Here is a 15890-nt window from a genome sequence, read left to right as displayed (position 1 = left end):
TACTTGGCTCCTAGAATAGGAGAATGGCCTAACATGCTTAACATGCAAGGTGGCAGTTGTTAAGTACTCTGCCTCATCTCTTGTTGACTGGCTTGAATCTACAAGCGAGGTGTGCTTTGTCAATTAAAGTTGATTTAGAAGCTGACTTAATTGCCATTGCAAACCTCCATGAAGGTGTTTATACTGACTGTAAGTCAGTGTATCAGTGCAAGTTCGCTTGTTTGACAGTGGATCTCAAGCAGAAATGGAAATAAATGCCCAGCAGTTAGAAGCAAACTTACAATAAAAATACTGTTTAACCTTTACTTAAGGCGGTGCAAATTTAGTGAAAAATATGCGCTTATTTTTACAGTTAGCTATCTAACATAGAATAGGGATCCTGCTGCTGGTGTGAAAGCAGGTGGTAGCTGACCTTGACTTGGTTGTGTCAGAGGACTTGGTGTTCATTGCCTTATTGGTAGACAAGACATCCAGCCTTGTTCCACATGATTTTATTGCAAAAACAGTGCTTATTTTGTCTGCAGGCACAGCCTTTTCTGTGTAGAGTTTGTCTTGTAGAGAGAGATGGGAGTCTTTGAATTCCCTTATAAAATACACTGAGTTTAGATGGAAAAGGAGAAACGAACTTCTATACTTCTGCCTCGAGAGGGAGCAGCGAACCAGTGGAATATGGTTGGTGCATTTACAAGAAATGTGAAACATTTCCCCTAATTACGTCAAATCTCCTTGTTTCCCAGCATGTACTTGTTACAAAATTTGTAATGTATACAGGTCCATTTTTAGGTCGAGTCAGTCTTTCAAAATATTCTTTCTAGTGAAGGAATAATCAGGAATTATTATGTCTATGTGTGTGCACATACATAAAAAATACATTGTTTTATTAATAGTCCCTGTTATGTAGCACATGTGACACCCTTGTTGATACCCATCTCTTTGCAGCATCTTTACATCTGAGTCTCTCTTTATGTTTTTTTCAGATCCCTTTAAAAAAAAAGAAAAAGAAAAAGAGGGGGAGTTGTAGAAACTACCAGTCAGAGGCATATTAATACCGCTTCAGTTCTGGGGGGCTAAACTTGTATTTGGCTGCCAGTGGTGTTTTTGAAAAGCAAAACAAAAAGTTTGACCTACTTAGAATTCCCACAAAGTAGGAAAGAGAAATCACTGTTTCAAATAGGTTTGCATATTTAAATCAAAATTATAGCCCAGCAAAATTCAAGTGAAAACACTTGATAAATACTTGGGGAGTTGAAAACTGTTCTTGCCTTCCGTGAGAAGAATTAATGGTACTAATTTAAGCTGATATTATTAAAAAAAGGGGGGGGGGGGGGGGGGGGGAGAAAGTGAATATGCATGCCTTGGCAAAATTTGGATGAAAATAAATTTCTTCCCCTTGTTCTGCTGTTGATTGACTCTACTGGCAGCAGGGAACCTGCAGTCAAGGAATGCTCAACCTTCCCCAGCATCCTTCCCCTTCTTGGCTGGTTCATTTCTACCAGATCAAGGAGACGAAAGGTGATATCTGCAGGAGATCCTACATTTAGGTCTTAATACTCAAGCAAAATGTAGACCTCCGCAAGTGACTTGAGAAGCAAGCTTGTTGAGACAGAACGATTAAATGTTGTTTATGAAGTGTTTAGCAAGCTGTGTTCTGCCTCATTGTGCAGAGTGGGAAGTGTGTACTCACCTCAGGAACCAGGACTCATCCCAAATAGCCCGATCTCTTGCACAGACTGTTTTCTGTACCAGATAATACTTCTGTATCTTAATATTTGCAGCAAAGGAGGAGGAACCTAGGATTTGTTGCTGTAGGATCTTTTTCCTAATGGCAGGATAGCTTCTTTTCACCTCATTGTAGAAGGTACGCTCAGCAACATAAGATACCAAAACATACCCTCCCAAGTGTTCACGTACTAACATAGAGATGCCCTTGACCCTTGTAAGCTGTATGAGTGCTGCTGTTGAGGTATTGTTCTCTCACCGTGGTCAGAATGGAGTCAGGCTGCATGATGGCTCCCCCCAATAAACTGATGAGCCTAAAATGTTGGTGACCTGGTATGTTGTGAGACAAATGACGACATCAGCATCTTTACCAGCCTAGCCAAGTTTGAGAGATGGAGTACTGAGGAATCGGGAGTTATTACTTATCCTGACCATGGGTGGTTAACTGCTCAGAGACTGTATTGTGCCTTAGTGATTATCTTAAACTTCTTCACTGTTCTTTGAAGACAGTCATATTGTACAGATTTACAAATGGTGATTTAATTCAGAAACAGATTTTTCTTTTAGCAAAAAGATAATCTTATACATATATCTATTCGCCATGGGATTATCTTTAAGTCTTACTGATTTTTAGCTGCTGGAAATGTTGCATATTTAACATCCTGAGCATACAGTAGTGTAAGTTTTAATTTTGGGTCGCATGTTAGTATGTCAAAACAGCAGGATAATTGAGGCTAATTTTCAGATAACATTTCAATCTTTACGACCCTTCTAGCAGAGCAAGCAGATCTATTGGAATAATATTGGTCTACTCTTAAGAGAGAACACAAGTGAGTTTGCTAATTGAAGATGATTCTGAGAGTAAAATGCCTGATTATTATTCAACTTGAGAGCTATCTTTCTGAGTTAGAAAAGTTTGGTCTATCCAAGATTCAGCCTGTGACAAAATTAAAAACAATGCAGTTTGAGAAAGATTTCCCAGTGTCCAGAAGCCTTTCTGTCTGTGTAGGTGAGTTGAAGCTTAAACATAGATCCCAAGGAGGGATATGGCACTGTGGCTCTGCTCAGAGAGTTATATCCACCATGTTGTGAAGTCATATCATGGGCCTTATTAACTTGATCTACAGTTTTTGCACTAGCGGGCTTCTTGGTGGTATGGGGTATGAGAAGAGATCTAATTAAAAAAAAAAAAAAAAAATCAAAAGTGTCAAGAACTTTTCAGAAGTGGAATGACTGAAAAAGCAGCTCCTCCTCAAAATTTGAGTTTACTTCACAATCCAATGTTAATATAGTTCCAGTTTCAAAAACAGGACCTATTTTATTTATTGAAAATAATGCCTTTTCCTTCTGTTAGCGTTGCTATTAAACTTCTGCAAAATGTCCCCTTTTTCAGCCAGCTAATTTTGGCCCTTATAAATAATAGTGTAGTTTTATTCACTGTAACAGAGGGAGAGGAGCAATGCTGCTTTTTGAGTAATATATGTCAAATAATAATATTCTTCTTTCTTTTAACCATTTTTGAGTAGTATTTCTTCATCAAACCATATATGAAATTTTACACTTCATAAAGTATTAGAGTAAATTCCTAATAAACTTTATGGTTAAGAGAACTGTTAATTGTTGATTGCTGTCCATGTCAACCATAATTCTGTAAATTTGACAGACCAAACAAGATACTCATGTTTAAAATTATGAGCAGAAAGGCATGATAGGCAAAATATTGTCAGGTTGATGGGGTTTTTTTAGATGGCTGCAGATTACTTCCTGCTCAGTGTCTGCAGGAGGAGTTTTTCCATGTCCTTAAAACTTCAGAGAGCACCTCAAGGGTTTTAACTTAAGCCTGTGCAAAGGAACATCTGGTTCTGTCTTTTGACTTTCAGTCAAGACTTTTTTTTTTTTTTTTCAAACATTAGTCAAGACTGTAGCACTGCAGCCTACGTTCTCCATGAACGCATCACTCTGACGGATGAAAGTTTTCAAATACGTCTGTATTCTTTGAACCTTGCTGAGAGGGGGAGCTGATCCAGCTTTTGAGGAGCATGGGTCCACTGGAGGAGCACAGGACAGCAGGTGTACTACTTGAGGATGCAACAGCAGCGGCAGTGGGAGGATGTGCTGCCTGAAAGCAGCTGGGTGGTGGACATGGTACGACCTTTCACAAATGTGTGGGAAAGCCAGTGGGAAGTGATAAATGCTGTGGACTAGCAAGGTGTTCACAGGTATATGCTCTTCTATCTGTATTATTTATGGTATTCTCCCCTGTGATTCCTACTGGTTGACTGGAACTATATAAACTGGGATTGTAATGCAAATTGGCAGCCTCTCTCCACTTAATCTAGCTAGTGATTTATTTGTTACCAGCCAGTTGTAGTTCCATCCATCATGAGCTGACCTACTGGCAGCCTGCTTGGTGTTGTATAGGTTTATAACACAGTCCCCACTAGGTAGATCTTAAGGGCTGCTTTTATTCACTCAAGATACTATGTTTTTAAAAACTGAAGCAGGCTGAAAGGCAGGGAAAGTTTTACGTTAGTCTTTATGCACTGTTGATAATTTGGGGGTTTTTTTTTGTTTTTTATTTCTACCCAGTCACTTTTCAGACCTCTTCCTGTTTCTGCATTGAAAACTTTGTGTGCATCTTTACTATTTGAAGATTTGATGACTGGTGTAAAACTTATAAATTGGGTAGATTCTTGGGTTTGGGGTTTTGGGGGTTTTGGAGGCGAGTGTTTGGGTTTTTGTTGTTTGTGATAGCTATGCCTAATTTAGAGAAACTTCACTGTTGTTGGAGCTTTTGCTGTCCTAAATGTTGGTGTCTCAGACCTGGCTTATATTCCAAATGCTGCTGGAAGATACAAATTACCTTTTGTTCCTTGTCTAGTGTGTAGGGTAATTCCCTGAGCCCAGAGTTAAACAAAGTGCTCTTGACTCTGATAGTCATAGAAAGAATAAGCATCATGCAGGTCCTTTTCTTTTTTCCTTGCCTTTGTTCCCACCTCATTGTTCACTTTGAGAGAATCTAGAGTTAGACACTGAAGCCTTGTTCTGTCTCCAAGTCTAGTGCCTGGATGGGAAGATGTTTGCTGTGTTTCTGGTTTTGAAAGTCCAGTTGTTACAAATGACTGGTCAATTTCTGGTCTACTGGTCTGTAGACAGAAGGGAGTCTAAAGATGGGTAAAACTCATTTATTTATTTATTTTTATTCTATCTGGTGGCATTCAGAGAACAGAAAATCATACCAGAGAGATCAGTTTAATAAAAGAATATATGGTAACCTCTGTGAATTAAGAAATTTGATGGGAGGCTGACTAGTGAAACTACGGCTGGCCCCCTTCATTTAGCTGTGATTTTAGACTGGAGACCTAGCCAAATGTGACCTGCCAAGCAACATCATGTTTATTTAGGAGTGAATATAACAATGAGCAAAGCAGGGAGTGAGAGGCCAGGAGATGAACTCGAATCAAGATTAATTTGATTGTATTTTTAAGATGCTTGGGTATTAGGGGAGTTGGCAGGTAAAGGACTATCGGTTGATGTGTTTTGCAGGCTGATCATTCTAAGTGAACGTAATTGTGTACACTTCAGCTATGACTATCATGTTAGTAATGGCAACTTTTAAGCAGCGCACTTTAAACTCACATCTGTTCTCTGTCCTTGATAAAAGATAAAGTCAGAAGATACCCCCAGCATACACCAAGCCAGAGTGGCACTTCTGGACTTAAGTCTTCCTAAAGCTTGTAGCATTTGAATAGTGAGTTGTAGTTTGCCCACCTCAAGTTTAAAACAAACAAACAAACAAAAAAAACCCCTCTAGTCTGTCAAAGGGTGGCAGCACCACCATGGCAGTGGCATAATTCACCTGCAGACGTCTACATTTTGAAAAATGCTTCCTGACAGCATTTTGTTTTATTATGTTCAGTGTAAAGAATACCATTGCCTTTTTTTTCTAGTGGGTTGGAATTTTTTTTTTTTCCCCTAGCCTTTAGGGTGGTTGGGGGTGTCCTCTTTTTACTAGTGTTCTATAAAATGAAATTAATCACAGTGTCCTTGTGTGACTGCCTATTAAGCCAAAAACCTTATATTTCTCTTACCCTAGAAAAGTTTCTTGGAGGAGGGAAAAAATGACGATAGAGCTTTTTATCCCCGGTGACTGTAGTTGGTGGCTGGAACAGATAGGAAATTACTTTACTAAAGGAATTTCGGTCTGATTAAAAACAACCCTGCAAGGCCAGCAGGAAAACCTTTGAGTTCAAAAATACACCTGAACAGTATAAAGCAAGTTTGCACCTTAAGCAGCTTGTGCCCTTGATGTAATCTTCCATGTTTGTTTCCCTTTTCATATTTCTTTTCTTATGTCTCCTATTTTAAACTTGAGACCAAACCTGCTGGCTACTTTTTTAATGCTCCGTGGCTGTGTCTGTAGCTGTGGCCTATTTCCATCAGCAGTCGCTGAATGGAAGGATGAAGCATCCAGGTGAGAGGGATGCAGGGAGGCATTAACTGAAGCTGCATCCTTTGCCTCTGCCCAGGGAGGCGTGTGGCATGTGCAGAATTACTCAGCGCAGCAAAGGAGGCAATATCTGCCCCCCCGAGTACGTGGGTTTGGGCTAAAGAACAAACCAGGATGAGGAGAGTTGCCAGCAGGGAATCGTTGTATTTGCACAGGAAAATGCAGAATAACTTTTGGACTAGTCCAATTTTTAAAAGAAATTAAGAAGCCTTTCTGTACTCACTGTTGTAGGTCACTGCAAAAACAGGAGATGCATGTTAGTATTTCTAAAAATAGGTGAGCACCTTTGTTTTTCTCAAAGCATCATTCCTCAGTCTGCTGTTATTTTTAGAGGGCGTCCCTCCGCCAAGCTGGCACCTTTCTGAAGCTCGGTGTGTGGCAGCTTTCCCTCGTTACGCCGTCAGGGTTGACTGAGCCCTTCCGAAGAAAACTTGGCAACGCCTACGTAATTAAATTTGCAACCTCCAGCAATTCACAAATAAACATCGTCACAGAGGATTTGTGTTTCTCTCCCCTGAATATCAGGGCGGATTGAGGAGCGTGTGGTGCCGGATCTGTCCCTGCGGAGCTTACGCCCATGTGCTTATTTGGATTTTTGTCACCTTTGGGTTTATCAAATACTTTCAGCAGTCATTTGAAATTAGTCTTAGTTATCCTGCATTTAACACTTAGAGACTAGACACACAGCCTATGTGACTTCTCGGGTGGACACCACCCCTCAGCAGAGGAGCAACATTTGCCTGTGTTACCAATGAAGCATTTTGCTTTACTTGGTCTTCTAAGAGAAAGATTTAGTAAACATTTGTGTTTATTATCAATGCATTAGTCATACTTAGATATGCTAGTGACACAAATTGTGCCCTGAAAGTGGGAGTATGTAACCTTGAGACAATAATTTCAATATTCTTGTATTAAGTTGAGTAATCTAATTAATATTTTAGAATACTTAAACGACATTAGCTATAAAGTGCAAAGCCTCTAATGCTTTTTGGAAGGGACATTCCAGCTTTTGTTCGTAATAAATTAGAAGTACAAACTTAACGTCTTCCTAGGAAAAAAAATGTGGATCGCCCCACAATGTTAACTGCTTTTAGGATTTCAAGTAAGAAAAGATAAGTTGTGAAATTAACATTCCTGATCACTTGCCAATTTCAGATTCTTGTGCTATTTATAAGTCAGCCAGCTTCTGCTTTTTTACTTGTGGCAGGTTCCTCTTTGACAAGAACGTGGAGATTTTTTTCCTATTACCATTAAATTGAAGGATGAAGAAACTGCTTGCGCTTTTGTTTTTGTCTGCAGAAACAAAAAAAAATGAAAAGAGAGGGGAAAAAAAAAAAAAAAAACCAGAATAAGTTTGGTAATTTTCTGGGCAAGTCAATAAAGTTTCAAAGTATAATTTAGATTAATCTGTTATTTCCTCTTGATAGTGGGCTGGTCTTTTTACTTACAGTAAAAAAGAGGAAGTTCAGCATGTTTATATTTAAACTTGTGCTACAGGGTCAAGTCTCAAAGGAGTCTAGAAGTGTTAATAATGCAACCTGAACTTTAAGTTTCAGCTGCTAACATCACGGACTTCTTGGTTTAAAGATCAGTTAAAATCTGCTGCAGGCTTGTAGACCTTGATTATTTTATGTCTGCCTGGGAAGTTTCCCTGCATAGGGAACTATAGAAATAGTTTTCCTGCAGCAGGCAGGGAAAACAGCAGCAACAGAGCAGAACTGGCTGTGGAGCAGGGACCCGCGCCGCAGCACAGGTCCTCAGGGCCCACAATGGGGGGGGGGGGAAGCAGTCAACGCTCAGTTTTGGTGTTCTTCTCTTCCTTCTGTCTGTGCAGTCTGTCCTGGTGAGAAATCATTAGCCTGTATGGCTGTTGTCCATCAAAGGGGTCGTACTAGGCATCATGAGTAGGAACAGGAGAGGAGACAGTATTGCGTGCTGCAGTCCAAAATGCAGAGTCCACTGCAAAATGTTGTCTGTCTGTAATCGTTAAGCATTAAAGGTGTGCACCAGCCTCAGTCAACAGAGCGTGAACGGTGAAATTCTCACTCCAGTGATCGTAAACAGGAGAGCTGGGACCAGCGCTGCCTGACGGGCTCTCCCTGCCTGCCCTTACTCAGCTGCCCGCAGCCGTACCCTCAACGCTGCCTGAGACTCCAATGCACACAATGGCATTTTTTTTGGTTGCAATAACAACAACAAAATAACTAATTTTAGTGAGCTTCTCTGCCGGTTTGAGGTTTTGGGCTTGGTTTTCTTCTGGTTGTTCCCCGCTCCGCCCACCCCCCCCTTCAGTGCAACCTTTATGCTTCCTAATTCCAGGATTGGGTTTTAGTCTTCCCCCAAAACTTGGGATTTTGACGCCTTCAAAATGCAGTTTACAGCTTGCTTTTTGCCACAACTGGGTGTCTCAAATGCCAAGGACCCTGCAAACCAGAGTCTAGCATCTCTTGCCTCAGCACAGCATGGGAAACGATGACTATTTATCTCTAGTTCTGAAGTCCTCTTATTTTCATGGCTTGCAGCGAGGGAAATTTTTCAGTCACAAGAAAGCCACAAACCAGTTCTGTGAGTAAAAGGAGACACTGAAAGAGGAGCAGAGGCATTAGGTGACAAGGAATATTGTCACCGGTGTTAACAGAGCCAAAGATGTGTTTTACGTGATATTTCATGTGAATAAAAGCATTGGGGTCTTGCCTCTTTTCCTGTGCATTGATTGATTTGCTTTTTGTTCTTTGTTTTTCAGGTGGCTTCCTTAGCAGGGCCAGGAGGAAAAGTTGAAATAGAACAAAATTTTCTCAATAACAAACTGAAGACAATAACAGCTTATTTTGGTGATCTAATAAGGAATGACATCTGAACTCTGTGTGGATTCTTCCAAACCCAACCTCCCTGACTGCTGCTTTGCTTAAGCTTTTGTACAGCTGGCTGGTCAAAAATGACTTAAAGCCATTTTCCGCTTTAATTTCTGTTCACAGAAATTTGTTCTGTTTATTGCTACTGTCAATAAATGTTTTATAATAATTTTGACAAAATTGTAAATGTAGAGGAGCTGTGAATGTAGGAAAAAAGTTCTTTATAAAATGCAGTCTCGCAAGGTTTAAGTCCAACCTGTTGAAAGGGAGGTCAGGATTTCTTTGCAACTCTCACATGTGCTACTTCTGTACGTGCTCCAGTTTTGAGCATTCAGAGGGTCAAAAAGAATAGCCTGAAAGCCGTCGTGTGTCAAGAACTGCTGTCTGTGCTTGAGAAACAAAAGCATCTGAACATCAGGTGGAACGAGAAGGTCAGGTACACCACCAGAGGTTAACTGCAGTTCACTGGCTCTGTGCTCACTGGGAAACCTTTTCACTTTTTTTTTTGTAGGATGAAGGTCCACGCATTTCTTACAGGGAGTACTCTGGCTTGTTGCAGCACAGGGAGAGAGCAGGGCATGTTTGTGGCTGGCAGCAGGGCTCTACCCCCTGGGTTTTGTTACTTATTTTTTTCCTCCTTGCTAGCCTCTTTGTAACAAAAATATTTTGAAGAAACCTTCTGACTGGAGGTTTGTCTCGGTAACCAGAGGAGTATGTGTCCCCCCTCTTTTGAGGCCTTTTGGATCCTTGCACAAGCTTTGGGGAGGGCAGAGGGACCCCAGCTCTCCCTGGTGAGGGCTCTCTGCTCCCACTCGGGGTTTAGGGGGTAAGAGTGGCTTTTGGTACTTCTTTCTCCAAGCAGAAATGGAGGCAGGTGAGAAGCACCTAGGGTATGGATATGGCACTCTCACTGAAATGCGCTTACAGTAAGTACCCAAGATCAATTTTGAGCCTGTTTTCAAGGTAAGAGTGTAGGAATATAGTTTCTAAGACAGTAAATTAGTGCTGCTTTTCCTCTGCTTGGAGTGCAGCAGGATGCTGAAGGCAGCAGAGATTAAGCACTAAACCATGTATTAGTGCTGACAGACAAAACTCTATAGAATAACGGTATAGAATAACCAAATAAGAGGATTTTTTTTTTTTTGCCCCCATAAGGAATGAAATCCAACTCTTCAAATCAGTTAGGAGACCAAAGTGTTTGTGTGTGTATGGGATGTTAAAAAACACATACAGTCTGACTTGGTGCAAGTTCGTAGTGCAGTAAAATAGCACTTGGGAAATTATTTCTTTGTAGCTTTACTGACCATCCAGTACCAGACGAGTGCTGAACTGTTAATGACTGTTACATCCATGCTTCATGTAAGGTATTTTAGATTACTTTGAAGATAATTTGACTGATTTGCATCACTGCATTTTGCCACTGTATTACAGCAAGAAGTGCTGTGATAGTGCCGGCCTCTGTGTCAAAATTTAAAGGGAATAGTAAAGGAAAGAAATTATCTGCTCTTCAATATTCCTTAGAAGTTTGCTACTAGGATGCAGGGGAGGTTGGCAAGAGTGCTAGTATTACAGGAGGTCCAAACCTATTGTAGCAGTAGCACGTGTATGTAATGATGCTGTTAAATTTTCACTACAAGCTACAAAAAAAATCCAAGAAAGAGTCATGAGGCCAAATGAAGAATAATTTATACTGTGTATGTCACAGTATTCTGTACACTAAAATTTTACTATATTTGGCTTATTGTTGCTTACAGAAATACTGCTGTCGTACTCTTTAGTCCTCTTTTCCTCCCTAAAGTTAAAGAGTAGCTTTAGAAGCATTTTGAGATCTTGCTGATGCTGCTCCTGTAAAAGGAAGCTCTATGGGGGTAATACCAGTGAATTTACTTTTACCTTCAGGAAAGTAGTCAGATTTTGTTCAGTGTCCAAGCATGCAAGATGTGGAAGCTGAAATATGACATAAAAGTTACAACATTTACTGTTCTAATGTTTACTTCCAATATAATGAACTTACTGGTAAAAAGAAACAATTTATCAAAGGTCTCTGCTGAGTTTTGAAAGCACATGAAGCACCAAAAGTGGAAAAATATCCTTGTTCATGGCTGTTGCTCTCTGTAACCAACAAGTACAAAAGGTCTTTTTTTATTTTTATTTTTTTAAATACAACTTGAAGTCAGAATACACACTGCTGGGTTGTGATAAATGTTTGCCCTCAGCTTTCCACTCAGACAGAATAGGTGAGGTTCCCCAGGACTGTGAATCAGTCAATCTGTTAAGCCTAAAATACGTCTACGAGTATTTTTATTTCATTGTTAGTAATATCAACCAACAAACACTTCGTGGGGGACAGCTTCATTCATGATGTGAGTTTCTGTAAAATGTTACTCTGCTTTATGTTGTAGAAAAAAAGTTAACATGGTCTGAGACATAGTTAAATTTCTGGACATCTCATGCCCAGAGTTCTAATACCCTTTGGGGATTCGAGTAGTATTTTGCATATGCTATATTAGGCTACAAAGAAGTTATGTTGCTACTGTAAAGTAAATACTCATAGAGTTTTGGTCTTTTACCAATTTTAAGCCACAAAATAAGCTGTAGGAAAAAATGCAGATTTTTTTTTTTTTTTGGAAGTTAACTAGTATTTGGACTAAATGCAATAAATACATACTGTTTTACACTTTCCACTATGCTCTTGTGCTCCTAATCTTTTAGGTTTATCTTAATTAAATCCAATATTAAACCAAGCCCATCAGTTTCTTTTTCTGGTGCGTGGTATGAAGAGAAGCAATGGAACATACAGTTAAAACAAGCGTGTTACAAAGCTGAAGCCTAATTGCAGATTCAAGGGGACCAGAGCAGAGCATCAGCAGGGCTGAGCAACTGTCTCTTCATGGTAGGACAGTTACTGTTGTGCCCTTCTCTGAAGGAGGGCCCGTTAGTGTTATGGTAAAAAATCACTGTTCCATGAAGTTTTAATGTATGGTTTTAGAAAATCTTCCCCAAGTGTAGTGGTTCTGAAATAACATCTGGGTCTATACGTGCAACTCAGGGGTTACATAAACAAATTAATGTTACACCACAGTGACCGTGGTAACATTTAGAAGAGGGAAACCCCATAAATAGCAGAAGAAAAAAATTACTTGCAGTAACTCATTGAACGAATCAGTAGAAAATTGGGTCATTTTCACTTGGTTTACTCTCTCTGCTTTCATATGCCTCATATTCACCGTTTGCTTTAACTGTCCTCCCCTCACACGCAAATCCTCCCACCTCCAAATATCAAGGAAGGAGGGTAATCTTAACACGTAGTGTGAGCTAATTTACCATTGCTGGTATAGCCTTTCCAACACAGGTATCTTAGTATTCCTGCCACTGGAATACCTTGGTGCATTCCAGAGTACTTAAATAAAGTTGATTTTTGGCGACGAGGAAGTTTTAGATTTCTGTATGAAAACTGAACAGAGATGTTTTTTGCAAGTGTGTGGTGCAGTGGCGAAGGACTAAATGCTCTAAAACAAGGCTTGAAATCGATTCAGACCCTCTCCTCTTTCAGCTGTCAGACGGTGAAGCTGTCAAGCAGTCCAGCCTGCTCCATCAGGGCAGAGTATTATCCGTATACACACTCTGGGGAAGTACTTGTAAGAGTGATGCTGTGTTGATTCAGTTAAGTCAAGTCCCCCAAAAGCCCAAAATAATTCACACACAAAAAAAAAAAAAAAACCCCTGCGTGTTACTCGGGCGGCTGCAGAAGTCATCGCTAGCTGAAAGGAAGCAAGAGGAATGGCTAAAACCAGCTGGAATGATTGACTCTAGTGAGGCTGGAGATCTACCCAAGCAGTGAAAATCCTAGCTGCAGCCGTGCAGGGAGGAGGCAGGAGGAAAGGCTGAGTCTGCAAACGAGGCTTGTCCGCCTCAGGGTTTGGTTTCCACCTCTACTCAGCTGGTCCTGTGGTGTCTCTTAAAGATGCCCGAGGCTTTGGTAGTGCCTGAGGGATGCCGCTGCGAGCAGGGCTGTTGCGTGGGGCAGGGCTGGGGAGGGCAGCAGCCCGCCCGGGAGCCCTGACAGCTCTGGGCTCTGCTCAAGGGTTTCCCTGCACAGGGGAATTCCCCGGCCGGGCTGCCACACAGCTCTGCAAAGCACCCTCTGCAATGTCCCTGCAGCCTAAGAGTCAGCCCCAGATTTCTCCATATAAAGACCCAAGGATCAGTGTCTTTTTAGCATGTCATGACAGGGGTGTCCGGGTGTCGGGGAGCATGGTTTTGCCATCAGCCCCTTGTGCACCCTTCCTCAAGTCTCATGCAAATGTGTGTTCTGAGCTCTTCCTTTCGGCACATCTCAGAGGTCTTGGCCTGTCACCTCAAGACGTTCCAAAACTGGAGCGAGTTTCAAAGCGCTTCCCAGCAGCATGGGCTTCACTGAAAACCCAAAATGTCACTCCGGTTTTCTGGGCTCTCAGACCGGTGAGGGAAAAAAAAGTGCTGTTGGCGGCAGTCTGGGTTTGATGACAGTGCGATCCTTCCTGTCTCTGTGGCTCAACTCATTTTCTTCCTTTTTCTCAAGGCTGCGCTGCAACCTTCTTGTGAAACCCCTGTGGTTTATTAGAGGAATGCAATGGCATCACCAGAGCTTTAGCAATGTATAAACATAACAGAGGCTCGCAGTGTGCCTTTGGTGTATTGGGAGTAATGAAATACCTTTCCCCAGTCTTTATCCTAAAATTGTGGCCAAAGAATGGGCATCAGAGAGGATGTTCCTCTGCATAGTTATTGCAGGTTGATGCAGGTTGAATAAATACATTCATCCTATCAGTGCACCACTACCTAGAGCTCTGGGGGTTCTTCACATTGTCACAGTGTCAGACACAGCGATGGTGACAGTGGCAAGAGCTTTTGTGAAAGGTGGTATTATGATCTGACAGCAAAACCCATCCTAAGGTATTCATTAAATTGTTCCAGGCACCGGGACAGCCTATGATTATGTCAAACAGGGGAGCAAATTGTACGCTCTGCTTTCCTGGTATACGCAAACGTAATCTAAAACTCTGCCTAGGAAGGTTAAACGTGGACAGCTTTGCTCACGAGAACTCCAAACTGGCAGAGCCCATCGCCCCAGAGGGTTGCTGGGGGGGACTGCCCATGCCAAACGTCCATGCTGGTGTGGGAATGATTTCCATGGATGCAGGTTGCAGCTGGGCTTATCCAAGGGGTTCCGTTGGACGTCACAGCATTTGGATGTTCCCAGCAGACAATGTTATCTGCAGCTCAGGCTCAGATCTGTACTTCTGGAAAGCGACTGTCCCCAAATGGGAAGCTGGAGTTCCCCAGGAAGCAGCTCTGCAGGGAACCCGGGGCCGCGGCTCCTGCTGTGGGAGAAACCATGCTCCGGGAAGTGCTTTTAGTGCTGGGTTTTGACATCAGAAAGACCAGTTCTTCCAAGAAATGCGAGTCTCATGGAGGTTCTTCACCTAATACAGAAATTACCAGCCAGGGTTTTCATTAACCCTATCTAGACGAGGTGGTGTTAAGAATCGGGTTTGAGAACAACCTTTGTGGTCATGTAACGTAGAGTGGGACATCTTCTACAAGCAAGGGCTCCTCATGGCTCAGGAATGAGCCGAGTACTGGGAGCAGGACAGATCCCAGGGCCAACTTAGCCACGTTCAGGCCGCAGAGCTGAATGCAATGGTGCCTGAATTGTAGCTTCTGCAAGAGACACTGTTTGTGTCCACTTTTGCTTCTTGTTGCCAAGTTTTGTGACTTTACTGGCAGTCTTTTGATTTTTTTCTGCAGCTTGTAAAGAGGATTGTCTGGAAAAAGAACAAGCTTTCATCCAAAAATAAATCTGTAGTCCTTGCAGTTAAAAAAAAAAATACAAACAGAAACAGCTGACACAAAAACAAGACCAAATTATAATAGTTCAGAAATCAGATAAGAATGTCCGAAATGTAACTATTTTGCAATTGCTTCATAGGCAGGTCCACCTCATGTTTTGGCCTGAGGCACAGAAATGGAGAGAGGCTGACATGATTTTTCAGCATTTGGGATTGACTATGCCGCTTGTCTCTGCTGCTGCTCTGATTTGTCAGCTTTGTTTAAAGAACTGGGGGAAATTATTATAAGAAGTAAGTTAAAGTGGGAAACAGTCTGACTTCCTGCATGTTTATTTTCTCTGTTAATGAGAAGAATGACCTAATCCAAAGTTCCTATCACTTGTTATAAAAATTCAAAGTGGAGAAATCAATTAATCTCTTCGCAAGTAGAAAACCAGTTTGCAAAGGGATGCGGAGGCTGAAGAATCAAGGCCTTCCAAGAAGAAATCCAGTTTGGCCCGTTTGGCAAAATTAACACTGTCCAGTTAGCTAAAAAAATGAGCTATGCTGGCACAGAAGACCCAAAAAACTCTAGAAGATTCATGATCTCAACTCATCGCAGAGGAAGAACCAGTGATGAGCAGCTGTTTGACAGCTATGAACCATGAGAGAAGTGAACCTGAGTATTTGGCCAGCTCAGTGCATGTGGACAGACATGATAAGCGGTGGGGATTAGGGACCTGGGAAAACTGCCAGGAGAAGAAATTCCAAGGAGCAGTGGGTCTCAGCTTGGAAGTCAACTGCTTGGGTGAGAAATATAAAGAGCCAGAATTTATAGATCACAGTTTATTGGTATTTGCTCTTGCAGAAAGTTCATGAGTTTTAAGAGAGCAAGAAAAAGCAGATCATCATGCCCAGGCTAGTGCAGGTGTTTGAGGGAATGCCTGGGAGCAGACCTGGATTACTGCACAGGTTTACTGATGCTAATGATGCTGCTGC

General features: G+C 41.6%; 1 protein-coding gene across 1 annotated transcript in view; it reads left to right on the top strand.

Annotated features, from left to right (window-relative positions):
• Window positions 1-11734, top strand: part of TGS1 (trimethylguanosine synthase 1) — a 31227-nt gene extending 19493 nt beyond the window's left edge. The window contains 1 exon segment of the mRNA XM_030012378.1: window positions 8973-11734. Coding sequence (XP_029868238.1) covers window positions 8973-9086 — 114 coding nt within the window. The 3' untranslated portion in view covers window positions 9087-11734.
• Window positions 11735-15890: the final 4156 nt, after the last annotated feature.

The sequence above is a fragment of the Aquila chrysaetos genome, chromosome 4 (assembly GCF_900496995.4).
Source record: "Aquila chrysaetos chrysaetos chromosome 4, bAquChr1.4, whole genome shotgun sequence".
NCBI lineage: Eukaryota > Metazoa > Chordata > Aves > Accipitriformes > Accipitridae > Aquila > Aquila chrysaetos.
Note: the sequence above shows the minus strand (reverse complement) of the source record. Positions and strands in the feature narration are given on the sequence as shown.